We start from the raw sequence: 27,934 nt of genomic DNA on the forward strand, positions 1-27,934 counted from the left end.
AGACCTGCCCAAGGACAGTGGCAGTGAGAACAGGGGCCAAGAATGACTCCCAGACATCCCGTGTGGGCAACCAGGCAGGCAATTACATCACCACTGCAAGGGGGAGACACTGCACTGGTCCAGGCAGCAGCTTGGCACCACAGTGACTTGCCATTGGCACACCATGGCTTCTGCTCACAGTTGATAGGACCAGCCACTTTTCACTGTGGGGTAAGTCTGCATGACTTAATGGCCTGAAAACCACTTCCTGAGATGTGCCCCAGGATGCTTACCCACAGACCTGAGCAGCTTCTGCTTCTGGGGTGGCTCCGTCATCCATCTTTTCCAGTGCCTTTTTTGTCCTCCATGCTGGGAAGCTCTGGCTCTCCATGAGCTGCTCTCTTCTCCACTGATGACGTGCCCCATACCTGCTCTCCAGGTAGCTGGGACCCCATAATTATTTACCCAAGCATTCTGAGTCTGTTGACAGAGCCTGTGCAGGCCTTGCTCCCATCACTGACTTGTGTGTGTGCTAGGAGGTAGCACGGTGGGAGGTGGAGGTGCAGGGAAACTGGGCATGAGGGCTGCTTTGTCCAGTTGTCCATATCCTACCAGGTGCCTGGTGCAGGAAGGAGCTGTGGGTGGTGTTAGGCTGGAGAAAGGAAAAACAAGGACATGCAAACAGAACAGAGAGATGCCATAGGGGGAGAACAGACCAGACCCCAAAGTCCGTGCCGTATATGGAAAGGAGACAGCTCTCCCTGAATTCCATCCTGATGTGCCAACTAAGACCCGGATGTCAGCCTCCTCCCTCTTGGAAGGAAAAAAAGTTTCTAGTTGTCTATTATGTCACCTTTAGCCAATCATACCTCTCCACACCCCCTAAGATAGTTTGCCCACCCCTCCCCCTCCTAATCCCTTATAAGCGCCCCACCTCCCCAACCGGGTGTGACTTCTCTGGCCTGTGACAAGAAGGCCACAGAACCTCACCTGGGGGTATTTAAATAAATTACCTGGCCCTTTGTTGCCTCTCTTTGCCTGCTTATTTCGGCTAGAATTTATCTTACAGGTGGGAAGCAGAACCGTCTGTGGGGGGTGGGGATCCACTGCTCTGATATGAGGAGTGGCCTTATTGGCTAGGAGCAGTTCCACTTGTGAAGGCCCCTGACCCCCTCCCTACATTAGAGAAAGAACAGTGGATTTTTGCCATCACTTTTGGCCATTCCATCCTGCCTCACAACAGTCTCGAAGATCACAGGGAGTCTGACCCTGCCTCGGGAGAGGTCTCTCCCTTTCTCTATGACCCCTCCCTCTGGCTTCAGCCCCCTCTGCTATGCAAGCCAAGGTCTCCAGCAACCCTCCATTTCCTCTGTGGTGACAGCCTGTGCTCTGTCCTTGTCCTGGGCCTTTCAACAGTATCTTTTCCTTTTTAATGCCTCACTCTCTTCCCTTGTCTTCCTCTTTCCTCTGCACCTCCCCCATCTCCACCCTTCACCTCCCTCTTCTGCTGGTAGGTATCTCTCTGCCTGATAAGCTGTATTCATCCCTGATTCTGACCTGCCCAGCATCCAATTCCCTTGTTGCTCTCTGACAACTGAATAAACAAATGGTTCAAGCCCTGCCCCAGTAACAAAGGGCTCTGTCACCTTCCAAGCCGTTCTCCAGCTGTCTCCCCTGTGAAGACTTCAATAGCACAAAGGGGATTTCTTGAGCTGCCTTGATTTTATAACCTGTTCTGCTGGCCAGAGTTTTTGTTTCTCTCTGGGTTCCCACATGCATTTTTTGCCTTTTCATTTTATGTACTGTTAAATTTCAAAAGTTATACATCATTATGGTAAAAAAAAATTCAAATGGTACATAAATAAGAAGTGTCTTCCTCTCAACCCCTTGAATTATCTCTATCCCTGCAGCTATTTTTTCTACCTACACAAACACCAATATCTGTAAACTTGTTTTTAATTTTTGAAGAGCACAAATGACATATCATACATTACATATATTGGCCTGCCTTTTGCTTTTTTTCACTTCTACAGCAATTCACAGAGAAATGTTTTTCTGTGTGTGTGTGTGTTTTTTAAACAGATGCAAGGGACCCACTATATGGAAATATAATTTAACCAGGTCACTGCTAATGAACTTCATCTTGCACAATATATTTGTGTAATATACAAATAATACCTTAGAATCTGATATCACAGAATTAAAAATTACTTGGCCAAAGGGTATTAACACTTTAATATTTGAGGTGATGCCAAATTGCCCTCCAGAAAAATTATCTGAGTAGATTCCCAGCAGCATTGTATGAAAGCTTATATACATTCTAAACATGTTTGGACCACATAAATATTGTCCCCAGCCCACATCTCCCCCCTCCAAAACTCCAGATTTGTATGTCCACCCTGTACTTGACATCTTGCCTTGGATATCTGAAGGCACCTAAAACTTAATATGTCCAAAACTCCGCACCCGTTCCTCCTCAGCCATTTCAGGTATTGGGAACTCCCTCCTCCCAGTGGCCCAGGCCAAGAACTTGGAGTCACCTTGACTCTTTTTCTCTTAGTTGCCACCAGTGAATCCTGTTGGTTCTGTAATCAAAATGTATGCAGAATCTCCCACTTTTCATGACCTCACTCCCATCCTCAAGGTCTAAGCCACCAGCCATTTTCTTCTCATTATTGTAAGAGCCTCCTGGACTTCCTGCTTTAGCCTTGTCCCTCTATGACACAGCTCCTTCCAGAGAGCTTCTTTTCAGACCTGAGTCAGATTGTGTCCCTCCTTGGCTGGAGCACTTCTCAGTGCTCCAGAAGAAGCCCAACAGAACCTGGTCCCCCTGACCTCTCCTTCCTTACTCATCATCCCTCTTTCTTGCTCCCTGTGCTCCAGCCACACTGGCCACCTTTCTAGTTCTCTAGCACATCACACTTCTGCCTCAGGGCCTTGACACTGCCTGTCTGCTCTGCCTGGGAAGCTCTTCCCTGGATATCTCTGGATGGCCCACTTTTTCACCTCTGACAAGTCTTTGCTCATATGTCATCTTCCCTGTAGATCCTATATAAAATTTAACCCTCTCCCATTGCTGAATTCCCTTACCCTTAAAAAAATGTTCTTATACCTTCTAATAAATATACTATACAATTCATGATATACTATACAATTCACTTCCTGTATATATTATAGTCTCTCTTTTCTTGCCATTAGAATTTAAGCTCTGCAAGGGCAGGGGCTTCTGAAATATTTTGTTCACAGATGATTCCCAAGCCTCTATAACAGTGCCTAGTACACAGTAGGTATCCAGTATATATTTGTTGAATGAAATAGCAGATCAGTTCTGTCTTCATTTCACACACCCCTTAAGTGTACCTTCTCCCTCAGGTGGACTGCGCTGCGCCTCCTCCCTCAGGACATTTCCTGCTATTTCCCCACACTGAACACTAGGCTCTGTCAGTGGCAGGGTAGGGGGAGTGCTGGGACTTAGTCCACGGTGAAATAGAGATTAGTGACATTAAAAAATGAATATGCAATAAAATCCCACAAATCATGGAAAAGTAATCCCCAGTTATCCATAGTGTCCTGGGGTTTCCAATAGGCCCAGAAACCTAGTCTTCCATCTTGGTCTCCTGGATCCCTGCACGGTCAGTTGTGTTTTCCTGGCATGATCTGAGCTTGCTCACTTTGCCATAGCTGTTTCCCTGGCAAAAGAGCCTTTACATTTCCTCCTGATGCATCTGGATTTAGGCCCAAGACCCTCTGGAGGAAATTCAGATGGGTTTCCAGCCCTCACAAGCATCAGGAGTGTGCACTTAGACTGAAATCTCATGCAAGGCTCGGTGACCACCAGAGCCAAGATTCAAACAACCCTTCGCCCAGGGACAGGGGCTCCAGAGACACGGAGGGGCAGACTAAGCCTGGTCCACTTCCCCTCCCCGCTTAGGTTTGTGCTTCTGGGAGAGAGGTTGGGCAGGGCCAGCCATGAAGCACACCTGGAGCCTGACCATCCTGAAAGTTGGCATTCTTGGGTTGGTCCTTCCCTTCCCAGGCTTCCAGTGGAAAGGCTGAGAAAAGTGACTGGAGGAGACCATTGGCCTTGAATGAGGCATCTCCAGTCACCCCTCCCCTCACACCAACCCTCTCACACATTGAAGACATGATGGGTGGCCGCAAGAGATGCCCAGGACTCCGTGAGATAGCTAGTCCTCGGGCATGTGCGGTCCGTCTGTGCACACGAACTGAGCCTGCCGAGAGTCCGAGTGACCAGGATTTCATGGCATCTCGCAGAGGGAAGTGAGGGCTGGCTTTTGAGTCGGGTGACTGAGGTGCCTGGCCAGGGCAGGGCCCACAGAGGGCTTTTTTAGGGCAGGGGGCTGACTCCAGCAGCTTTGTAGTTGGGTATAAAGCCTCTTCCTGGGCCCTGCAGCCCCTCCACACAAAGACGTACAGTCATCCTCACCACACAGTCTTACACCCAGCAGAAACAAGCAGAGCACCTCCCAGCCCGGGGTAGGGGCAGACGGGAGGAGAGGAGAGAACTGGAGGGCAGACTGACCCACAGGTCAGAGCAGCAGCTTGTTTCTCTAAGCAGGGCGTGGGCCAGCCACTTTCTGGCAGAACCCGGTTATATACGCCAACTCTGAGTCAGTCATATCATCCTGCCTAACGACTTCTAGCCAGGAAGAAGGCTTTAGCAACTCTATCTAGGCCAGAGGCCAGAAGAGGGCCTGTGTGGGGTAGGTTTTGGGTATGCAATGATAGAGTCTGGCTGCAGCCCCCACCTGTGCATCTGGGACAGTCTCAGCTAATGCCCTGGCTTGGGCTCAGAGCTGGGAAGTGATGTAAATAAATAGATCATTGCAATGAAGCCAAGTCAATTGCTAGTGTCAGGATTTTATTGTGTCTTCCAGGGAAGAGGAACAGGACTTCAGGAGGCCTGGCTTGCTAAGCAGGGGGTTTTGCAGACCCTCAGGGAAGTCAGAGGTATGGGTAGCAGACCCCAAGTCCAGGGGAGGGCCCCAGAAGGAAGGCTTGGAGGCATGAGCCCTTGCATAGGAGACACAGAGGTGAAGGCAGAGAAAGGACCCTCTTGTCCTTGGAGCTGGGCATCCCACCTGAGGCCTGCCAGTGTGGACTTGCTCATCCCTGAGGGGATGGGAGCCAAAGAGGGGTCTGACAGGCCCGCTGGCTGCACAGGGTGCTCCTACTGCTCTGTACAGGAGAGGCATCCCCAAGGAGGGGGGCTCTCCAAAGTTTTGAAGTCCCCACCCAGTGTCAACCCTCAGAACCTGAAGATGTACCCTCTGGTTGGTTTACATCCTTTCGGGGGTGCTCAGGCCACCAGTAGCCTGCTTATGCTGGGAAGGGGAGGGGTTGGGGCGAGCCAGGCCTCCTCCTCCTGGAGGGGTGGAACCGGCTTCTGCTGGACTCTCACTGGCTTCATTAGCCCAGGAAGCTTGGGTGACAGTGGGCCCAGCACCACCAATCCTGGAAGCCTTATGGGGTCTCTTCTCTCCCAGAGGGTGGTGGGCAGCAGGATCCCTGGACGTTCCCTAGAGGTCTCTGGGTATCCTATAAAGAAGGTGTCTGGATTGCCAGGACTAAGGGTGGGAGGGAGGTCGGTCCACATAGGGCTCCAAGAAGGGAGCCTGGAGATGTCACTCCACCCCAGGTCCTGTCCCCCACTCTGCTGTACCAATGGCTGCGAGTCTGGTGGGAGGGCCTCCAAGGTGAGCTCCTTGCACCCACTTGCTGTAAGCTTTCCTCAAGCACATCCCAGCCCCCACCAAAGGCTCTCCTGGGGTTGGGAACTTCACAGGAGAGGCAAAGGAGGGCCCTCCTCGTGACAAGGTCAGGCCTGCCTCACCGAGTTCCTCCTAACCCGTGCCGGGCCCCCATTTTGCAGAAGGGAAAGCAGACGCCCAGCGCCCTTTCGCAGCGGCTTGCGGGGCGTCGGAAGTTACGCAGTCGGTCCTTTGCTCAAGGTGACGCCACATTCTTTCGCGCCTTGCCCCAAACCCGGCCGGACGCCCGCGGGCGGGGCGGGGCCGGGCGGCCCCGGGTAATGGCAGGGCGCGGGCCCGCGGGTGGCGGCAGCCGGGGAAGCGGCAGGAGGTAGCTATTTCTGGCAAGGCGCGTCCCCAGGCCCGGCGGTCCCCGCCCGCTCGGCGCTCCCCGCGCTGGCCAGGCGGGGTGGCTGGCCGGGGGCGGGGCACGGTCGGCCCACCCGCTCTGCTCTCCCGCAGTTCCTCCGTTCTCCACAGCCCCGTGCCGCCCGTCGGGGATGGACTCGGGCCGGGACTTCCTGGCCCTGCACGGTGAGTGCCCGCCGGCCCGCTGGGAGTCGTCCCCGGCGACGCGGGGCCCCCAGCTCCTTTGAGCGCGCGCCCCGCCCCGTGCCCTCCCTTCCTCCCAGGGTCGCGCTGGGAAATCTCGGCCCCGGACTCCCGTGGTGGGCTGCGGGGCGCGGCCCTGGGAGTTGCGGGTTTGTCCCCATATTCGGCCGGTGGGGAGGGATGGTTGCGGCTCTGAAGACCTCCCGGGAGAACCCTCGGCCGCGGCCCGGAGGTCTCCCGCTGTTCTGGTCTGGGAAGGCTGGGCTCCACTCTCGTGCGCGTGGAGGGGCCTAGGAAGAAAGTGACCTGCATCTGCGAACATCAGAGCTCCCCCGACCCCGTCCGGCCGCCCGGGGAGGCGCCCCAGCCAGGCGGACCTGGACCGCGTCCGGCCGCGCGGGTGTGGCGGCTTGGGGTTGGCGCGCGTGGCGCGGAGGTGTGCGAGGCTGGCCGAGGTCGGGGTTGGGGGGTCCAGCGCATAGGTCATGGTGGGCAATGCCCAGTCTGGGAACAGCAGCCTGGGGCCCCACCTGCGCACCCTCCCTGGGGGACAGGGCCAAGTCTCAGCTCGCACCGCCTGGGGTCCATCCCTTTGTCCAGCCTAGCTGTCTCCAACGGCCGGAGGAGCAGGGAACAGAGTCTGGGCCAGCTCTTTGCCCCGTCGCTGTCCCTCCAGGATTCCGACTGCAGGGCCTGGAGGTCTGGTTGAACGCACTCCCAACCTGGATCTGACATCTCTGCTCCTGCCTGGGGACTCACCCACTCTTAGGGGGGCCTTGCCCTCTGTCCCCCAGGTCATCTGCCAGCTCAGAAAATGCTGCCCCTCACACCAGTCACTTCTTATCTCCCTGTTTAGTACCCTTGGAACTGGAGACTTCAGTGCCCACCACCTCTCCATCTAAACCATACCTGAAGATGATGGATGGGAGAGAGAAGGGCAGAGCCTTTCCAGCTGACCACTAGAGACCCCCTGGAATTCAGGGGGATTTGGACATGGTCCTTTCAGCCAGTCCCCAGTCTGTCTCGTGTTCCCTGGTTGGCCAAGTTCCTGTGGCCCCGAAAGACCTTGCTCAGTGCCCAGAGCTGTCCCTCCACATCAGGGTCCTGGGATCCTCAAGGCAACCCTCTCCAGCCAGGTCATGGGATCCTGGCTCCTTCTGGTGCTCCTCCCCCTCAGATGCAGAGGTGTCCTTAGTGCTCCTGCCACAGTGGCAGGAAGGGAGGTTGGGCACTTCGGAGGACCACCGTGTCTCCTCTGCTTTCTCTCTTGTCATCCCTTAGCTAGTGCTCTCTGTCCTGCAGACTGTCCCCTCTTCTGTGCCTGCCTCACACCCAGCCCACCTACAAGCCCTCTGGTTGCCTGTGGCACAGCTGCAGCCTCAGCTCACGGAATGGGCTCCATCTGCAGGCATCTGTGCCTCTGTCCAGACTCTCTCCCTGCTTAACCCTGGTATCTTCCCTGGAGAGGAAGATGTGTGCAGGCTCCATCAGCCTGAGCTGTGGCATGGGCTTGGCCGTCCTGGCCCATCCTGTTGGAGCCCTGCCTCCCAAATGGCTGAGTCTGTCCAGCCCTTCCTGCAGAGTTGGCATGAACACTGCAACTCCAAGCTGTTTCCGTGAAGGCCCTGCCACTTCTAGCTCATCACCCAAAATTACCTCCCTTAGCTGCCTTTTGTCCCGCCTGCAAACCAGATCAGGAAGCAAGAACCTGTCATGGAGAATTGGTAGTAGAAGCAGACAGTCGTGCTGTGCTATTTCAGGTTGTCCACACTTGCATTGGAGAGGCTGCTCTCCTTTCATATTTTGGGCCACTGAACATGTCCTGCAGGACCACCCTATCTGGCTTGGGCAGTTGGGGGTCTGCCACAGAAAGGCCCCCTGCATTGGCCTGGAGAGCTCTGGGGCCCACCTAGAGATGAGATGTCCCTGTGACCTTCCCCCAGATGCATGCGGAGGCAGTGTAGTACACAGACATGGATTCTGGAGGCAGACCACCTGAGTTCAAGACTTGGCTTTTTCATTTCTGACAAATCCCTGGATTTCCTGTGTCTCAGTTTCTTCATGTATAAAATGGGGACTAAGCACACTACCTACCTCATAGGATTGCTATGAGGATTGAATGTGGTTAACATATAAGGCAATGAGAACAGTGCCTGGTTCCCAGTGGGTACTATGCTCCTACAGGAATCACAGCCCCTTTCCCCTCAGCGAAAAAAAATGACCACACCTGTGAATTCTTTGGGAAATGAGGGGGCATAATAAGGGTATTTACTAGCCAGCAAAAATGTGCCCAGAACTGGGCTTAAGATTCTGGTTCCTGTGAAGCCCTCAGACTGATTCCAGTCACCTGGTCTCCTCCCCCTACTTTTCTGCTACTCTCTCCATTCTTGCCAGGCCCACACTGGCTTCTCCGCATGCCTCCACCCCCAGAGGTGCCTGAAAGGATGTTACCTCCCAGGGCCCTCACCTGACTGAACATGTCCACCTCCACTAAGCTTTCCTACGTGAACTCTCTCCTGCCCTGCCGTACAGACCAGCAGTTGTAAAAGTTGAAGGCAGGCTGTAGGGTGCCTCATCTTGGCCCTGGGAGACCTGGGCTCCAGCCCTAGCTTTGCCTTTACTTACATTGTGACCCTGAGCAGGTGCTTCTGCTTCTCTGGGCCTGTTTTTTTACCTATGGGATAGCAGTACTTACTTCACAGGGGATCTTGTGCAGGTTGGCGCTCATGGGCACAGGAACTCTATGGTGGTCAAAAAGCCAGTACCTGCAAGAGATGATTCCAGAGCCATTGTAGCAAGTTGGGGTGGCCAGCTCCCTACACACCTCAATTATGTTTAAAGCTGTCTGTCTCCAGGCCTGCACTGCACATACACACACTGACCTTGAGTTTGTTTGTGCCATAGGCCATTTTGGTAGTCAGGTGAAGCCTGTGGACCCCTTTTCAGGATGTTTTTAAATGTATAAAGTACATAAGAGTTCAAAGGAAGAGAATTATCCTGAGAAGTGATTCTATCCATAGGTTCTTGGAGGGTGGGATCCTTGGTTCCTCTGGTTAAGAACCCTTGTGTGGTTTCTCTAAAACAGATCCTTCCCCTCTGCTTCACGCTCTCCAAATGTCTGTGCCCCCATTTCAGTTCATCCCACTAACACGTTCTCATGATGTATTCTGGTGGTGTGGCCTTAGGCAAGCCCCTCCTCATTCGGTTGGTTCTTATTGCTGTGCTCATCTGTGCTAATAACTGGCCTTGCCAGTGATTCATTGTCAGTGCTGGGGAGGAACTGGAGTAGGGCCAAGGGAGGCACCACTCAGAGGGGAGGAGTAGGAACACAGTGAGTCAGGCCTCTGGGCGGGGTCCTGACTTAGCACACAGTAGGGGCTCAATAAAAATTGCTGGGTGAATGAAAGGGAAGTTGTAACTTACATGAAAGCTCCCACTGTCCCAGAGCACACTGGCACACAGTTTTGTAAAAGTTGCAGTCGTTCTCGTCTATTTACCCACACACAAACCTGCGTTAATGGAATCATTTTTAAGATGAGCATTTTTTCAGAATTCGCGTCCGGAACCTTGGAGATTACCCCATCAAATGGGTAAACTGAGAGAAGAAAACAGGCTTGCCAAGAGGCAGCAAGTGAGGCAACAACCAGCTGAGTCACAGTGAATTCGTTGGACAAGGGCTTTGGCTGGCCCGGTTGTCTGGCCCCGGCTCCTTCCCCGGCTCCATCTGACTCCCTCCTTCCGCCTCCGGTCAGGCCCCCAGCCCACGACCAGAATTCGCCACCCAGGCTCCGCCGCCTGCCAGGCTGTGGAGCTACGCCGCCGCCACAGCAGAGGCCCCGCCCCCTGCCGCCAGAGCCCCGCCCATTCACTGCAGGACCCGCCCCGTCCCTCCCCTCGGCCCTGGCTCCGCCGCCTGGGCTGGCTCTCCACGTCGACCCCTCCTTGGTCCTGGCTCCGACCCTGGCCACTCCCTGGGCTCAGGCTTTCCCCAAGAATCTGCTTCCGTTCCGTCTCCCGGTCGGACTCCCCCTCTCCATGTCTGGATTCTGCTCCCGCCGCCCGCCCTTCGCGAGGGCATCGGATCCACCCCGTACAGCACGAATTTCCCATGGCCCCGCCCCTGCTGGCCCGGTCCCGCCTCCCGGGCATTCGCCCCGCCCCGCTCAGCTCCGGCTGCTCCTCGCCCCCGGCGGGCGGGCCTCTCGAGCTCTGTCCCCATCCAGCTCCGCGGGCAGCAGGGCGTGGGGTCGCCATGCAGTGCCTGGGGGGCCGGAGCCGCTCCGCGGAGCGCTCCCTGCAGGAGCAGAGCCTCAGGGTGGCGGCGCTCAATGGGCAGCGGCTGGGTAAGGGGCGCCGGGCTCCGTCTACGGAGGGGGAGGGCAGCGGGGCAGGACGCAGAGTCCCGGTCCCGCTATGGGACCTGTTAAGTACTGCTGTGAGTGTGTGACCCGCTGCGGGGCTGTTGGCAGGAGTGGTGTGTGGAGTGCCTACTGGCGGGATTGGTTACCCCTTGTCCTGATCTACCTCAGCCCCTCCAAAGCTCTCCGCCCCATATCACCCCAGCCCCTTCTGTGTACACATTTTCGAGCTGCACCAGGTATGCGGTCCGGTGTGTAAGTGGTAACTGGTAACCCGGTGAGATGATTAGGATGCAGTATGTGGCCCGCTACAAATATGTACGCCTGTGTGTGACAATGAGTGACTCAGTGTGTGACCCACTGGTGATTCTTTCACGTCTGTGGCACTTGGGGCTACAGTGCAGCAGTGATGACATGTAATGCTGTTACCAAGTGTGTGACATTGGGGCACCAGCACGACTGTGCGATCTAGTGTGATGCTGTGCCCTATGAATGCTGTGTGTGCTAGATGTAACAGAGGGTGCCCCAGGTGACTGAGCGGTGCCATTCTGTGTTATGGTTGTGTGAGATGCGGATTTTCTGATGTTGCCCGTGTGATGTTACTCAGTGTGCCGCTGAGTGGTGGCTGTGTAAGGAATGTTGTCCTGCGTGACACTCTGGCCAGGCTTTGGAGTCCTGACTCTATCATTAAATTACATGAGCCTCAATCTCCTCATCTGTAAGATGGGAATACTGATGGCCTCCCTCATAGGGGTATCCTGGAATTAAACACATGAGCTAAGAACAGTATATCTCATTAGTATGTTGACTGTTACCATTGTGGCGGCTGCTTTTATCAGTGCTGTGATGTCTGGCACGGTAGGTTGTGTGGCTGTGTGTGACCCCATGTAACTGTGCGTCACTGTGTAGGCTCAGTGTGTCTTGGAGGTTGTATATGGCCGTGTATAACTGTGTTTGTGTTGCTGTGGGTCCCACACACCCAGTTGTCTCTGCTCTGTGGCACCCTAAATGTGTGGGGAGGACCTCTGGCACCCTTCTGACTCTGCCCCCTGCCACGTGGCCACCTCACTGTGCTGCTAGCCTGGGCAGCTTGGTGGCCTGAGCTCAGAGGCCCTCCATACACCCTCCCGTAGGAGGAGAAGGTAGTTCTGCTGAGTGGGGAGCTGGGAGAGGCGTGCCCAAACTTTCTGGGTGCTAAATAAGCAAGAGTGTGTGTGGGGGTGGTGGCTCCCAGAGGCCTCAGAGACACAGGGCCAGAGATGGAGGTGCCTACCTGGGTTTCCAATGGCCCCAAGGGCAGCGGAGATTATCAAGGCCCACTTTGGGGTAAGGTACTTGTCCCGGAAGCTGTGTCGACAACCAGGGGTCTTATCTCTGCCTGACTACAGACAAGGCCACAGCCTGGCTCCGGGACAGGATGAACTTGTTATCTTCTCATGGTGTTTTCCAGACCCTGAGGGTGGGACTCACCTCTGCTTTCCACCCCCTCCCCCTGTTCCCATCTGTATCTTGCCCAGCTTTGGGGCTGAGGTGCAGGCAGAGTAAGGTGTCCCTCCCAGCTGTACCTCAGCCTCAGAAAGGACAAGTGGCACCCCCAGAAAAGGCTTTGGTGGCTCTCTGCTGTGGCAGCTGGGTGCTCTCTTCCCTTCCCTCTGGCCCTGAGTCCCACAGACCCAGCCAACAGTTTAGGATACCCTGCAGGAGCGCCCTTTCCCTCCCCTGGGGCCCCAGAGGAGCTGCCCACACTAAGGCAGAGGGGTCTCCCAGGGGCAGGAGAGACTTGGGGCAAAGTGGAGGAAGGTCACATCAGACTGTCACCTCTACGAGGCCCAGAGATGTTCCTCAGACACTCTTCTCGCCCAGTGCTGATGGGGCAAAGGCCTAGAGAGGGCAAGGAACTGCCTAAGGCCATGCGGGTGGGTGTTAGCACTGGGCTCTGTCCCTGCTGGACACACGAGACTGGGGAGAGATAGAGAGGGTGTGGGTGACTGAAGCTTGGGAAGTGGTCCAGAAGGTTCTGTAGGTCCTATGGATGTGGGAGCAGACTGCCTGGGGGCTGGAGCCTGGAGGGCACAGAGAAAGTGGTAGAGTCTATCAGGTTGGGATCTGGACTCAAAAAAGAAAAGCCTATAGGCCTAGGTACTGGCCGCTAAGACAGGACCCATGTGTTCCCTAATGCTACCACTTCACTGAGGCAGAAGGATAAGATTGCAGAAGGGTAACATAGTTTTACTTTTGGGGACTGAGGTGAGGTGAGATGGCCAATTGGCTTTGAACACGGCTGCTGGACTTCATGTGCTAGGGTGGCAGATCTAGATCTTTCTCTGACGTTGATGGGTCATTAAGGTGGGGTGTCTCCTTGATTGCAGGTGGTCTGCTTAGGGGTGAGGGCTCCTGGGGAGCCAGGCCTGGTGCCCCTTTGGAGGGCCCTGATTAGGCCTAGTAGGACCCAGGGCACTGTATCTTTGGGAGCCCATGCTCTTTGGCCAGCTTGGGTCTCTGAAGAGAGCTGGGCTGGAGGAGGCCAAGCAGCCAGGGTTCCGTGAGGTGCTGGGCAGGTCCTGCCCTGGCTTCTGAAAGGGCTGCACTGTGCCTCAGGGCTTCTGTACCCTGAGGGTCCCAGACCCAGGATGCTCAGAAATTATGTGGGCAGGGAGTATGGGGGCATCCTGTCAGGCCAGACATAGTGGGCTCATCTGTCTCCTCTGGGAGCAAGGATTGGAGAGACCCAGGTTCAAGTCAGGGGTAGGAGCGGCAGGGGTGAAGGTGGCTGGGGCAGGCCCGGGTCCCACAGCAACCCCTATGTGGACACCAGGAAATATAAATGCTGTTATCCCGGGCCCTCCCCAGATGCTTACATCATCTCACTTAACCTGGGAACTTTGAGGTAGACACTACCATCATCCTCTTTATAGATGGCAAAGCAGAAGCCTGGCAACATGAAGTCACTTGCCCAGGTCACTGTTGGTCAGGATGGGGATCTGGACCTACACATGGGGGATTCTGGCTTCACTGAAGTTGGGCATTTGGGCATTTGTTGGGCCCTTGATGCCCTGGAGTCTGTTTCCATCTGGTTAGCTTCCCTTTTTTAACTTCTCTACCTGATCATTTGGTCCCAGCTTCCTTCAGGTCACTCTGACCCCAAAGTCTGACTGGGAGAAGTCTACTTTATCTTCCAGAGCCAGGCCATTATCTAGGGGTCTGGTCCCCCAGGAATCAGGTGTTCTTGGATTAGCTGCCCTCCCTTTGTCCATGCAGCTGTGGATGGAAGGTCACAGTGTATGAAGTGTGGCCCGAGTGGGAAGGCTTCTTAAGGTGTACATGGCCTCAGCTAGCAGTCAGAGATGACTTACTGGAGGAGGCAGGGCTCCAGGATCAGGTTGGAGCATGGGTGAAGGAGGGAGGAGTGAACAGATGATGAAGTTGCTGAGAAGCAGACTCTGAAAAGGTCCTCAGGTGGGTATGGCCAGCATGGGGCTGGGGGCAGCAGGGCCCTGGAGGAGGTGGCCTCTTACCAGCTGTGCTCCCTAGGCCTACAGGATGACAAGGACCTGCAGGCACTGCTGAAGGGCAGCCAGCTGCTGAAGGTGAAGTCCAGCTCCTGGCGGAGGGAGCGCTTCTACAAGCTACAGGAGGACTGCAAGACCATCTGGCAAGAGTCCCGCAAAGTCATGCGGACCCCAGAGTCCCAGCTGTGTGAGTGCCCCAGGCTGCTGGGTGGGGGCAGGGTATGGAACCTGTGCCCAGATGCTGGGGTCGGGTGGGGTAGGGTGGGGGTGGCAGTCAATCATAGGAAGCTGGGGCCTGGCCTGGGGGGCATAGGTCAGTCATGCATCCAGGACCAGATATAGGGAAATTGAACTGGGGAAACGGAGGTCTTCTCTGAACTGGAGAGGGCAGTCAGGGAAGACCACAGATGGAGATACTAAAGCCTTTTGAGAGTAGGGGTACTTCTCCATGACCACAGATGGAAAGCTGGCCTCAGAAGTAGGGAGGTTGCTGGACAACCTTGTCTGAACTCACAGGTATCTACCCAGACAGTTGTGGGGAGGAGAGAGTGGGCACACTGGGACTCCAGGTGTAGTGAGGCTGAGCACCGGGCCCAAAGTCCGGGGGCAGATAAGGCCCTTCCGGGTATAAGTGGCCAGGATGTGAGGTGGGGCCACAGGAGGCAGCTCCTCCCTGAGAGTGGGGTCACAGCAAGGAGGTCAGGGTGGAGCAGGGCTGGGACTTGCAGAGAGAGGGTGTGGGCCTGAGGGCTTTCTGGAAGCTTCAGAAATGGCCCAGGAACCCAAGACTCAGGCCCACAAATGGAGAGGGCTTCCTGCAAGGCCTCAGGGAGAAAGCTCTCCTGGCTGCTGCTCTCCTACACAGTGCCCGAAAGTCAGCATGGCATCTTTACTTGCTGGGGAAATTTTAGATCAATGCTAGCCAAAAGAACTTTCTCTGAAAATGGAAATGTTCTATATCTCTGCTGTCCAATCTGAGCCACTAGCCACCTGCAGCCACTGAGCCCTGGAAATGTGCTTAGTGTGACTGGAACAGAATTCTTAATTGTACTGAATTTAACTAAGTTATATTTAAATATCACACGTGGCTGGTGGCTGCTGTGCTGGACAGCCCAGAAAGATCATTGCAGTCGGATTTCACACAGCCCAGACTCCTGGAAATCCCTCACCCATTCACCTGCCTTTGGACCTTGTGGGCAGGCAGGGTCAGCCCACTGGCAGGTCTGTGGGGAGTGAGGCCAGACACAGGTGATAAGCCCAAGGTGGGAGGGGGCGTGTAGAAGCAGAGGGGCAACCCACTGAGGGTGCCCTAGGCAGGGTCTGTCAGGAGTCAGGACACCAGGCAGCAACTTAAGAAGTTATGGTCTGAGGGCCTGTGGCCTATGGAAGGGCGAGAGGTGAGGCAGGACAGGGCAGGGTAAGATGGGAAGAGTGGATGGGGCCTTGGAAGGGTTAGGGGCAGGACAGGGCAGGGTTAGAGGGGATGGAGCCTGAAATGCTCTCAGAAAACCATCCTGGGTGCATGTCTGCTGCATGGCACTGGAGTGACTGGGCCCTGCTTCTATCTGGGGCACCAGCCAGACTCCCTCAGGGCCTCTGCCCTGATAGGGGCTTCCTGTTAGATTCTGGAGGTGGCAGCTGGTGGGATTATTCTCTGAGCCTTGGGGATTCCTGAGAGCCCACCTCCAGTTTGTACATATGCATGGTTCCCTTTGTGTACCCAGCACTTGGTGGGGGTGGGTGGGGCAGACACACAAGCAGGAGACCCGGGCTGCTGAGCTGAGACCCTCAAACTGGGACAGATATGAGCACAGGGTGGGAGGAGCAATCAGACCCGGGACCCAGTATGAGCAAAGGTGCAGAGGTGAGACTGGCAAGGGGCCTGAGCAAGGGGCCTGCACCCTGACAGGAGGGGCTGCTGGCCTGGCAGGTCTGGGGTCAGCCTTCCCTGTGCAGAGTGTGGTGGAAGAGGCCCCCTTCCATGCCAGCGACACCGAGACAGCTCTTGGGCTGAGCTGCCTCTTGGCTGCCTCCCTTCTCGGGGTGAGCAGTAAGCCTGTGTCCTCAACTCTGCCCTCGGGGAAACTGAGGCCAAGTGAGGAGGAGCAGAGTAGCCCCACCAGTTCCCGTCCTCTGCTTCCCGTTTCCTACATCTGCCTGATCTATGTCTCCCTACCCCGCCAGCTCTGGGTCCCAGCGCCAGACAAGGCATTATCAGCAGCGAAGGCCTCTGGCTCTCTCTGCCGGTGGTGGTGCTGGCCCGAGAGCAGCACAGCCCAGGCCTCCAGCCTGGCTCAGCAGCAGCTGGAGTGGGGCTAGTGGGGCACAGGAGACTGTGGGTAGGGGGTTAAGCAGGGATGTCCCCTGAACCCCAGATAGCCCAAGGCTCATGTGTCCCACCCCTCAGAGCCTGCTGCCTGGGGGACACGTGCCACACTCATGGCACCTGCAGGTGGCTAGGAGGCTCCTGGGTACTCAGGGTGCAGGGAGGCACCTTAAGGTGTGGGCTTTCAGCTAAAGCTGGTCTAGGACCCAGGGCAGATAGATGTGATGGCTCAGGGCAGGGGCGGGCAGGGACAGAGACTGGACCCTGCTGCTGGGAGGCCCAACCTGAGCCAGCTGGTGGGCCTGGCTCCCAGGCAGGCCAGGGAGGGCACTGGGGGTACACAGGGTGTTGCCACTCCCTGAACATGGGAGGCTGTCTTCCATACCAGCAACACCAAGACAGCTACTGAGTGGTCAGGAGAGGGGCCACAGAGGCTCCCATGGCTGTCTGAGGGGAGGACAGGTGCAAAGCCAGGTACTGTCAGGAGGGCTGTGGCCTCTGTCACAGACCCCAGGCTGCAGAATGCTCTCTCCCTATCTCTAAGAGCCCCGTCCCATCCCCGTCCTCTCCCAGGCCCTGCTCCCTCCCAGCACAGAAAGGTGGCCTGTGTCTGGGTGCCTTTCCTGCCCTGGAGTTGTCTCTTGGTCTCCCCCAGTGTATTTCCACCTGCTTGCTACAGCTGTGCCTCACGATCCTTCTCCCACTCTGTTCTTCCTTTTTGCCCTGTGCCCTGCCCTCTCCTTTCTCTCTGGACCAAGGCCTGAACTTTGGCCCTGGCTCTGTGTCTCCAGGCTGTGGCCCCCCACTCACTGTGGCCTCAGCCATGTTGAGGGCACAGGCCTTATGGCTCTCTGCCCTGTTCCCCTCCTGCAGTCTCCATCGAGGACATTCAGGAGGTGCGGGTGGGGCACCGCACAGAGGGCCTGGAGAAGTTTGCCCGTGATGTGCCCGACGACCGCTGCTTCTCCATCATCTTTAAGGACCAGCGCAGCCCACTAGACCTCATCGCCCCCTCACCAGCTGACATGCAGCACTGGGTGCAGGGCCTGCGCAAGATCATCCAGCACTCGGGCTCCATGGACCAGCGGCAGAAACTGCAGCAGTATCCTTTGGTGGCCGTGGGTCCAGGCCCAGCCCATGGACACTGGCTGTGGTCGTCCCTGGGGCAACCTGGGTATGGAAGATACCCAGCTCCGGCTAGCCCACCAAAACAATGTAGAACATTGCTTAAGGTGTTAAGGGTGCTTAAACAACAGAACTTAATTTTCCCACAGTTCTGGAGGCTGGAAGCCAGAGCAGGGATTCTGGGAGGGCTCACTTCCTGGCCTGCAGATGGCTGCCTTCCAGCTGCATTCTCACATGGCGAGAGAAAGAGGGAACAGCCCAGTGTGCATAGCTATTTCACAATTTATCCATTCTGCATTAGATGGACTTTTGGGTTTCTACTCTGGGGCTTTTACAAATAATGCTGCTATGAACAAGTGTGTGTAAGGTTTTGTGTGGACATGTTCCGTTTCTTCTATGTGTGTGTGTGTGTGTGTACATATATACCTAGAATTTGTGAGTCATATGGGAACTGTATATTTAGCCTTTTGAGGAACTGGCACATTGTTTTCCAAAGAGGAAACTTACATTCCCACCAACTGTGTATGAGGGTTCAATTTTTCACATCTTCACTAACACTTGTTATTGTCATTTTTATTATAGCTACCCTGTGGATTTGAAGTTGCAGCTCAGTTTGCTTTTGATTTGCATTTCCTTGATAGCTGATGATGTTGAACATCTTTACAAGTGTTTATTGGCCTTTGGATGTCTTCTTTGGAGAAATGTCTATTCAGATCTTTTGCCCATTCTTCTTGTTGCTAAATTCTTTTTTTTTTTTTTTTTTTAATAATTATTTTTTATTGAAGGGTAGTTGACACACAGTATTACATTACATTAGTTTCAAGTGTACAACACAGTGATAAAACATTTATATACATAATTCTACGTTCCAGCTATCACCCTACCAAGCTGTTACAATATCTTGACTATATTCCTTATGCTATACATTACATCCCGGTTACTTATTTATTTTACCATTGGAAGTCTGTCCTTTTTTTTTTTTTTTTTTTTTTTTTTTGTGAGGGCATCTCTCATATTTATTGATCAAATGGTTGTTAACGACAATAAAATTCTATATAGGGGAGTCAATGCTCAATGTACAATCATTAATCCACCCCAAGCCTAATTTTCGTCAGTCTCCAATCTTCTGAGGCATAACAAACAAGTTCTTACATGGAGTACAAATTCTTACATAGTGAATAAGTTACATAGTGAACAGTACAAGGGCAGTCATCACAGAAACTTTCGGTTTTGCTCATGCATTATGAACTATAAACAGTCAGTTCAAATATGAATACTCATTTGGTTTTTATACTTGATTTATATGTGGATACCACATTTCTCTCTTTATTATTATTATTTTTAATAAAATGCTGAAGTGGTAGGTAGATACAAGATAAAGGTAGAAAACATAGTTTATTGTTGTAAGAGAGCAAATGTAGATGATCAGGTGTGTGCCTGTAGACTATGTTATTCCAAGCTAGACAAGGGCAATAAAACATCAACGTATGCAGAAGATTTCTCTCAGAACAGGGGGGGTGAGGTTCTAAGCCTCACCTCTGTTGATCCCCAATTTCTCACCTGATGGCCCCCCTGCGACTGTGCCTGTCTTAGGTTGTTCCTCCCTTGAGGAATCTTACCTGTCTCTGGCTAACCAGTCATCTTCCGGGGCCATACAGGGAAATGTAAAGTTGGTAAGTGAGAGGGAAGCCTTATTGTTTGAAAAGGTTAGCTTTTTACTTCTTTGCATATTTATGCCCTGTGGCTTCTATGCCCAGCATTTGTCTTGAGGTATCTTTACCACTTGGAAGAATTATGATACTTGGTAAATTCGATATGAGGCACGAATTCTATTTAAGGGTTGTAATTAGGAAGGAAGAAGAAAAGCTATAGAAGTAGCAGGCGGAAGAAAACATGGGAAGATTGATTATTTCTTTGACATATCTTCTCGTAGAGTAACTTCAGCATGTATAGGTTTTAAACTACTACTTAAATTGCGCACACACATTAACATAATAGGAGTATAGTTACATAACCAAAGCATATCTGTAATTACCAGCCATCTCCAGTGAAACCAAGAAAACCAGTTAGGCACCTTAGGCATTTGTGAAAACTTATCAAGATATGGTGGATATTGTCCAACTGAACTTGAACAGTCTGAGAGAAATCAGACAAATTAAAACAACCCAATCCTGGGGCATGTTCACATCCCTTTTGTTCTTTTAACAGTAAATAGTCTGTAGTTGTACGACTTTGGAGCGCTACAATTTGCACTTCTCCAAATTCTTGGTTGAGTTCCAACAGTATAGATCCAGTCAAATTTGTTGTTTTACTGTATGCACAGGCCAGCTTAGATATCTCCTTCCTCATTCCCATGGCAAGTCCAGGAGCTGGTGGGATGAGTGCATCTACACCTGTAGCAGTGCGTGGATCTTTGTTGGGGTTTTTTGATGATCATCTTCTGGCATGAGTCTTCCAGAGAGTGCTGATGTTGGAAGTTCTCTTTCATATCGTATCTTAGTTCATTTTCGGGATAGCAAAGTTAGGCTTTGATCTTCTGTATAGACACAAACAGACCCTTTGCCTACACTTTTATATGCCCTTTATACCCTTGTGTAGAACTCATTGGAGGTTACCACACAGGAACTGCCCTTTTTTTTTTTTTTTGCTTTGTTTTTGGTATCACTAATCTACACTTACATGACGAATATTATGTTTACTAGGCTCTCCCCTATACCAGGTCTCCCCTATAAACCCCTTTACAGTCACTGTCCATCAGCATAGCAAAATGTTGTAGAATCACTACTTGCCTTCTCTGTGTTGTACAGCCCTCCCTTTTCTCCTACCCCCCCATGCATGCTAATCTTAATACCCCCCTTCTTCTCCCCCCCCTTATCCCTCCCTACCCACCCATCCTCCCCAGTCCCTTTCCCTTTGGTACCTGTTAGTCCATTCTTGAGTTCTGTGATTCTGGTGCTGTTTTGTTCCTTCAGTTTTTCCTTTGTTCTTATATCCCACAGATAAGTGAAATCATTTGGTATTTCTCTTTCTCCGCTTGACTTGTTTCACTGAGCATAATACCCTCCAGCTCCATCCATGTTGCTGCAAATGATTGGATTTGCCCTTTTCTTATGGCTGAGTAGTATTCCATTGTGTATATGTACCACATCTTCTTTACCCATTCATCTATCGATGGACATTTAGGTTGCTTCCAATTCTTGGCTATTGTAAATAGTGCTGCGATAAACATAGGGGTGCATGCTAAATTCTTTTTTTAAGTGGATCTATTTATTTTAGTTTTTATTTCTAACTGTGGTAAAATATGACATAAGATTTGGCATCATAACCATTTTAGTAGTTCTAAATACATTCATGTTATTGTGCACCCAATCTCTAAAACGGAAACACTCCATACCCATAACTTCTCATTCTCCACCTTCCTCCCTCAGCCCCTGGTGATCAACATTCTACTTTCTGTCTCTATGAATGTGACTACTTTAGGGACCTCATGTAAGTGCAGTCATCTTTTTTGTGACTGGCTTATTTCACTCAGCTAATGTCCTCAAGGTCCATGTTATAGCAGATGTCAGAATCTCCTTCCTTTTTAAGGCTGAACAATTTTCCATTGTATGCATCTACCATATTTTGTTTACTCATTCATCCATTAATGGACACTTGGGTTGCTTCCATCTTTTGTCTATTGTGAATTATGCTGCTGTGAACATGGGTGTACAAATATCTCTTTGAATCCTTGCTTCCAATTCTTTTGAGTTTATACCCAGACATAGAATTGCCAGATCATATAGTAACTCTTTCAGTTTTTTGAGGAAAGACCATACTGTTTTCCATAGCATCTGTACCATTTTATACTCCTACCAGCAGTGCACAAGGGTTCCAATTTCTCTACATCCTAACCAACACTTGTTACTTTGTTTTTTTTTGATAGGGATCTTATTGTGATCTTACTTGATTTGCATTTCCCTAATGGTTAATGTTGAACATTTTTTTTTTTGAGAGGGCATCTCTCATATTTATTGATCATATGGTTGTTAACAACAATAAAATTCTGTATAGGGGACTCAATGCACAATCATTAATCAACCCCAAGCCTAATTCTCAACAGTCTCCAATCTTCTGAAGCATAACGAACAAGTTTTTACATGGTGAACAAGTTCTTACATAGTGAATAAGTTCTTACATGGTGAACAGTGCAAGGGCAGTCATCACAGAAACTTTCGGTTTTGATCACGCATCATGAACTATAAATGTTGAACATTTTTAAATGTGATTTCATAAATCTTCTCTAGAGAAATGTCTATTCAGATCCCCGGCCCATTTTTTAATTGGGTTGTCTTTTTATTTTTTTTATTATTGATTTGTAAGAGTTATTTACATGTTCTAGATACACGTCTCTTATCAGATACATGCTTTGCAAGTAATTTCTTCCATTCTTTCTTGATGGTATACTTTGAAGCACAAAAGATTTTAGTTTTGGTGAAATCTTTCTACTTTTTGCTTCTGTTGTTTGTGTTTTTTGATGTCATATCTAAGAAGGTTTTCCCTAACTTAGTCATAAACATTTACTCTTATGTTTTCTTCTTAGAGTTTCATAGTTTTAGCTCTTATACTTAGGTCTTTGATACACTTTGAGTTAGTTTTTGTGTATGTGTGATATGGGAATCCAACTTCAATTTTTGCATGTAGATCTGTAAATATGCTGCTCAGACCTTGAGGTCATCAAGCCATTTCAGCCTGTGGAATAACATTCAGTATGGGGACCTCACGCTTAGTTAAAGACCACTCTGAAAGTGATCTTTTTATCATCTGGAATTCTGCTATAATTACTTCTTTCTTGTATTTATTTATTTTTCCTAAAACATGGATATGTTATAGTGAAGTTTTAAAGACCCACAAAATCAACCTCCTCCAGAAACTGCCGATATTTTGATGCTTCCCTATTTCTTTCCTGCACTATTTGCCTAATGATGCATTTGCCGAAATAGGGGAGGTCATATACATTTGTATCCATTTTCTGTGTAACTTTATGTCATAGATGTCATAATCATTTCCCTGGGTTGGTATAGTTTCCATAAACAGCATTAATGACTGTACAATATTCCACTGGATGGATGCATTATAAGTTAGTAATCCATTCTTTTAGTGCTGGATATTTACTTTGAGTCTTTCACTACTGTAAATAACATTGCAAATAACTATGTTCATAAAACCTTTCAGTATTGAGGACTATTTCCTTACCAACAGATTCCTACAAGTATAATTACTGAGTCAAATGATGTAACAGTTTGAAGCTTTAGCTATTCCTATATCACTTTCCTAAGGGTTGTACCCATTTACTGTGCCCAGGTGATGGATGAGTGTCCATTTCACCTCACCCTTACTAGCACTGGGTAATATCTTTTTAAGTTGCTAATTTTATAGTTTAAGAAATTGCATCCTTTTCAAATTGTTAATATCCTTGATTACTAGTAATATTTCCAAAAGGTCAGTTTATTTCTCATTTGGTTATTAGGGTCATCATAGTTTTTTAAATTAATTGTGCAAAGTCTCTGCTGCAAATGCTTCCTCCTGTCAGTCAGCTGAACAACTATTTTTTCTTTACTTAACCCTCACAATTTTTTTAAGTTCATATAACCTCAATTATGTCATTGCATTCTTTGTGGTTTCTTCTAATAACCTGCTATCATTTGTGTTTGTTTTCACTGTCTTTGTTCTACAGTTTTCTAATTTCTGGAATGTACTGTGGTGCTCCACCTTCTCTGGTTCTCAAGGTCAAGCCTGAGGAGAGAGGGAAGCCGGAGTGGGGGCCTAACTGCTCCAATCACGACGCGATCTGGGCTGGGTTTTTGCAAGTGATGTCCTCACCTGTCTGATCAGTGGCTTTAAAATCTGCTGTTTCCTATAAAACAAGCCTCAAGTACTTTAGTCAAGTTAGCTAACAATTATATATTGAAAACCAGAAGGACACACTTCGCAATGTTAACATACTTATCCCCAGGAGACAGGACTAGGGGGATTTGTTTGTTCACTTTTCTGCATTTTCTAAATTGTCTACAGTGAAGCCTTTTATAGTGAGAAAAGAAGTGACTTTAGAAGTCCCACAGGGTTCAAAGACAGCAAATAGGAAAAAGACCCCTTAATAGGATGTAGCATTTCCTCCAAAAAGACCACCGACCGGTCTTGTCCCTGGAATACAGATGTGCACTAAGTCAGGCCTGCAGGGAGCAGTGTCTGCAGGTGGGCTTGGTCCACCTGGGCCCAGGAGTTGGCACTGATCTTGACATGTGACTCCTGGGGCCTCGGGGTACCGGGGCTTCTGGGTTCTTTCCTTACTTCTTGCTCAGCTGGATTCACTCTTGCTTGCGAAAAGCTGACAAAAACAAGGATAATAAGATGAGCTTCAAGGAGCTGCAGAACTTCCTGAAAGAGCTCAACATCCAGGTGGATGACAGCTACGCGCGGAAGATCTTCAGGGTGAGGCATGGGTCTGTGGGTGGTGGGTCCTTGACCCCAGTTGGGGGCATTTTCTGAGCCCTGCCACCTGGCTTGGCAGGAATGTGACCACTCCCAGACAGACTCCCTAGAGGACGAGGAGATTGAGGCTTTCTACAAGATGCTCACCAAGCGGGCGGAGATTGACCACACCTTTGCGGAGGCAGCGGGCTCGGGGGAGACCCTTTCGGTGGATCAGTTAGTGACGTTCCTGAAGCACCAACAGCGGGAGGAGGCAGCAGGGCCTGCGCTGGCCCTGTCCCTCATTGAGCGCTACGAGCCCAGCGAGACTGGTGAGGGCCTGGCCAGGGCCTGCTGTCCTAGGGCTATACCGGGCAGAGAGAGCCTTGGGGAGACCAGCCCGAGAGAAGGTAGCTGGAGGGGAGCTGGTGCCTCAGCCAGCGCCAGGGCCCCTGGCCAGGATTTGCCTGCCCCACGCAAGCAGGGCTCCAGCACCCCCACCCCTCCCTTGGCCCCGTCTTCAGAGGGTTTTGAGGTTCCCTCCTCCAAGAAATAGGGAGGCTGGGGACGCAGACACTTTTCTTGCTTCCTTGCTTGTGCCCATCCTGGGCCCAACTTGCGTGAAGAAGAGGGCCCAGCAGAGAAGCAGGGCCCTGTTCTCAGAGGAGGACATGAGGCCCTCCCTCAGAGGTCCTCACCCGGGGGAGTCACAGTCTTAAGGGAGACCCCTTCCACGGGGCACCCAGGGCCAGCTTGGGGCGAGGAGGCAGGGGCGGTGGGGGCTTGCCTCCTTCATTATCCTCCCCCTCAGCCAAGGCGCGGCGGCAGATGACTAAGGACGGCTTCCTCATGTACCTGCTGTCGGCCGACGGCAGCGCCTTCAGCCTGGCGCACCGGCGGGTCTACCAGGACATGGACCAGCCGCTCAGCCACTACCTGGTGTCCTCGTCCCACAACACCTACCTGCTGGAGGACCAGCTCACCGGGCCCAGCAGCACCGAAGCCTACATCCGGTGGGGCGGGACTCCGGCACCTGGGGTTCCGAGAGGCGGAACAGGGGTGGGACCCGGGGAGGAGGAGGGCGGGGCGGGGTCCGCGTGCGGGGACCGGGGCCTAGCCGCTACCCGCCCGCAGGGCGCTGTGCAAAGGCTGCCGCTGCCTGGAGCTGGACTGCTGGGACGGGCCCGGCCAGGAGCCGGTCATCTACCACGGCTACACCTTCACCTCCAAGATCCTCTTGTGCGACGTGCTCAGGGCCATCCGGGACTACGCCTTCAAGGTGGGCGTGACCCCGGGGGCGAGGAGGGCGGGGCGGGGCGGGGCGGCCACCTCCTAACTGCCCTTGGGCCTCCAGGCATCCCCCTACCCCGTCATCCTGTCGCTGGAGAACCACTGCAGCCTGGAGCAGCAGCGCGTGATGGCGCGGCACCTGCGCGCCATCCTGGGCCCGATGCTGTTGGGCCAGCCGCTGGACGGGGTCACGGCCAGCCTGCCCTCCCCAGAGGTGCGAGGTGGGGAGGGGGCCCAGAGAAGAGGGCATGCGGACTGGCCGGGAAGGCACCGGCGTCTTGACCAGCTGCCCCCTCGGCTACCCCCACCCGTAGCAACTGAAGGGGAAGATCTTGCTGAAGGGGAAGAAGCTTGGGGGGCTTCTGCCCCCAGGAGGGGAAAGCGGCCCAGAGGCCATCGTCGTGTCGGACGAGGACGAGGCTGCTGAGATGGAGGACGAGGCAGTGAGGAGCCGCATGCCGCGCGAGCCCAGGGTTCGAGGGGGCACTGTGGGTGGGGAGGGGTGGCCCAGGCCCTCCCGTCCCTCGGCGGGATGCTGGCCCTGCCTTAGTTCTCTGTGGTTGCCACTCAGACTTTCCGCCCCGCTCTCTCTGTCTGTCTCCCCACCTCTGTCTCTGCGTCTGGGTTGCTGGCTCTCTCAGTGCCCACCTGCCTCGGCCTCTGAATCTAACCCGGGCCTCCCCATGGCCCCCAGGACGACAAGCTCAGGCTAGTGCAGGAGCTCTCCGATATGGTCATTTACTGTAAGAGTGTCCACTTCCGGGGCTTCGCCGGGCCCGGCACCCCGGGCCAGGCTTTCTATGAGATGGCGTCCTTCTCTGAGAACCGTGCCCTCCGGCTGCTGCAAGAATCGGGTGAGCGGCTGTGTACCCTGAGGGAGCTGTCCCCTGGGCTGCTCCTAGACACGCTGGGGCAGGGGCTCGGGCTCACCCGGAGGCTTCCACCTCTGACCCCTCAGGAAACAGCTTTGTCCGCCACAACGTGAATCACCTGAGCAGGATCTACCCCGCTGGATGGAGGACCGACTCCTCCAACTACAGTCCCGTGGAGATGTGGAATGGAGGCTGCCAGATCGGTAAGGGCTGCCTGGGGCTGGGAGGAAGCCTGGTGTGGTTTCAGCCTGGAGCCCCTGGGGACCCAAGCAAGGCCTGGTAATCTCAGTTTGGAAATGTCTCTCCACCGGCACGTCACAGGGTCTGAAATCCCATCCTCAGCACACCAGTCCTCTGAATTATGGCGAGGAATGTGAGGTTGGTGTCGTGGGTCATTAGGGTGGCAGGAGGCCAAAAGTGGAATGATGCTAGACTCTGCTTCCCTCACCTTGTGCCTCTGAGCCTCAGTGTGCCCTGAGCAGGCTGGGCCCTGGGCCCCTGAGGCCAGCCCACAGCCTGTGACTGCTCTGCTCTGTCTATAGTGGCCCTGAATTTCCAGACACCTGGGCCAGAGATGGACGTGTACCATGGCCGCTTCCAGGACAATGGGGCCTGTGGATACGTGCTGAAGCCTGCCTTCCTGCGAGACCCCAATTCCACCTTCAACTCTCGTGTCCTGGCACAGGGGCCCTGGTGGACTCGGAAGCGGCTCAGTGTCAGGGTATAACCAGCCACAGGAGGGACAGGAACCCCGGGGCCTCCCTTCCCTCTCACTACTGTTCCTGAACTCTTACTGCCCTAATTATCCCCTGCCTTTCCTCAGGTCATCTCAGGGCAGCAGCTGCCAAAAGTCAACAAGAATAAGAATTCGATTGTGGACCCCAAAGTGACGGTGGAGATCCACGGCGTGGGCCGGGACACGGCCAGCCGCCAGACCGCTGTAGTCACCAATAACGGTATGCGCTGAGCCTGGGCAGGGCCCAGCTGCTGGGGCTGGTGTCCGTGCTGTCGACATGGTGCCTGTACCCCTAGGCTTCAACCCGTGGTGGGACACGGAGTTTGAGTTTGAGGTGCTTGTGCCTGAGCTTGCCTTCGTGCGCTTCCTGGTGGAGGATTATGACGCCTCCTCCAAGAATGACTTCATCGGCCAGAGCACCATCCCCTTCTGCAGTCTCAAGCAGGGTGAGTGAGTGTCCAGGGGAGCAGACAGCAAGGTGGGGGTCGGGGCTTGGTGTCCCCCGGGCTGGGGCTGGCTGCCTCTGGAGTGACCTGAGTGCCCCCTGTGTGCTCCTTCCCACTCCCTGCCTACCAGGGTACCGCCACGTCCACCTCTTGTCCAAGACGGGGGACCAGCACCCATCCGCCACCCTCTTTGTGAAGGTGTTCCTCCAGGACTAGACATGAGGAGTCTGGCGGGGCAGACCTCGTCCACAGCTGGGGGCAGGGCTGCAGGGGCTGTTCCCAGCCTCACCTAGAGCCTGAGATCTCACCCTGCCTTCAGCACCAACATGCCTGTGCTGCTGCCTCTCCCAGGAGCTGGTCCAGTCCCTGGAGCTGCCCTCCATTCCGTTAGGAACAGCACTGTAGCCCTCTCCGCCCTCTGGCCGGCCCTAGGTTGAGGGCTTTTATAAAAATCAATAAAAGACTAAGCCCGTGGTCTCTTTACCTGGATATCAGAAAATCGCTGAGGAGCATGTGTGCA

At 52.9% G+C, this 27,934-nt stretch overlaps 1 protein-coding gene across 5 annotated transcripts; it reads left to right on the forward strand.

Moving 5' to 3' along the window:
• Window positions 1-6,050: 6,050 nt before the first annotated feature.
• On the forward strand, window positions 6,051-27,887 carry PLCD1 (phospholipase C delta 1). Of its 5 annotated transcripts, none has more exons than XM_036921620.2 (15): window positions 6,051-6,284; window positions 14,192-14,356; window positions 17,369-17,597; window positions 23,962-24,091; window positions 24,171-24,402; window positions 24,882-25,083; window positions 25,205-25,349; window positions 25,425-25,574; window positions 25,675-25,833; window positions 26,055-26,214; window positions 26,319-26,435; window positions 26,775-26,953; window positions 27,056-27,188; window positions 27,265-27,414; window positions 27,545-27,887. In XM_036921620.2, exons 1-15 carry the CDS (start codon window positions 6,251-6,253, stop codon window positions 27,628-27,630), a joined length of 2,271 nt encoding a protein of 756 aa, XP_036777515.2. In that variant the 5' UTR covers window positions 6,051-6,250; the 3' UTR covers window positions 27,631-27,887. The 5 variants fall into 5 exon arrangements, with proteins under 5 accessions (XP_036777515.2, XP_057347418.1, XP_036777514.2 ...); XM_036921619.2 differs by lacking the exon at window positions 6,051-6,284 and adding an exon at window positions 10,343-10,645 and having other exon boundaries at window positions 23,962-24,058; XM_036921618.2 differs by lacking the exon at window positions 6,051-6,284 and adding an exon at window positions 10,369-10,645.
• The last annotated feature ends 47 nt before the right edge of the window (window positions 27,888-27,934 follow it).

Source organism: Manis pentadactyla, chromosome 14 (assembly GCF_030020395.1).
Source record: "Manis pentadactyla isolate mManPen7 chromosome 14, mManPen7.hap1, whole genome shotgun sequence".
In the NCBI taxonomy this organism is placed as follows: domain Eukaryota; kingdom Metazoa; phylum Chordata; class Mammalia; order Pholidota; family Manidae; genus Manis; species Manis pentadactyla.

Excerpts from the sequence above, each read along its gene's own strand:
- PLCD1 (XM_036921618.2), top strand. The coding sequence starts at position 10,411 with ATGGCCCCGCCCCTGCTGGCCCGGTCCCGCCTCCCGGGCATTCGCCCC. Across the intron at positions 17,598-23,961 it reads CAGCGGCAGAAACTGCAGCA|CTGGATTCACTCTTGCTTGC; the intron begins GTATCCTTTGGT and ends CTTCTTGCTCAG. Across the intron at positions 26,436-26,774 it reads GAATGGAGGCTGCCAGATCG|TGGCCCTGAATTTCCAGACA; the intron begins GTAAGGGCTGCC and ends CTCTGTCTATAG.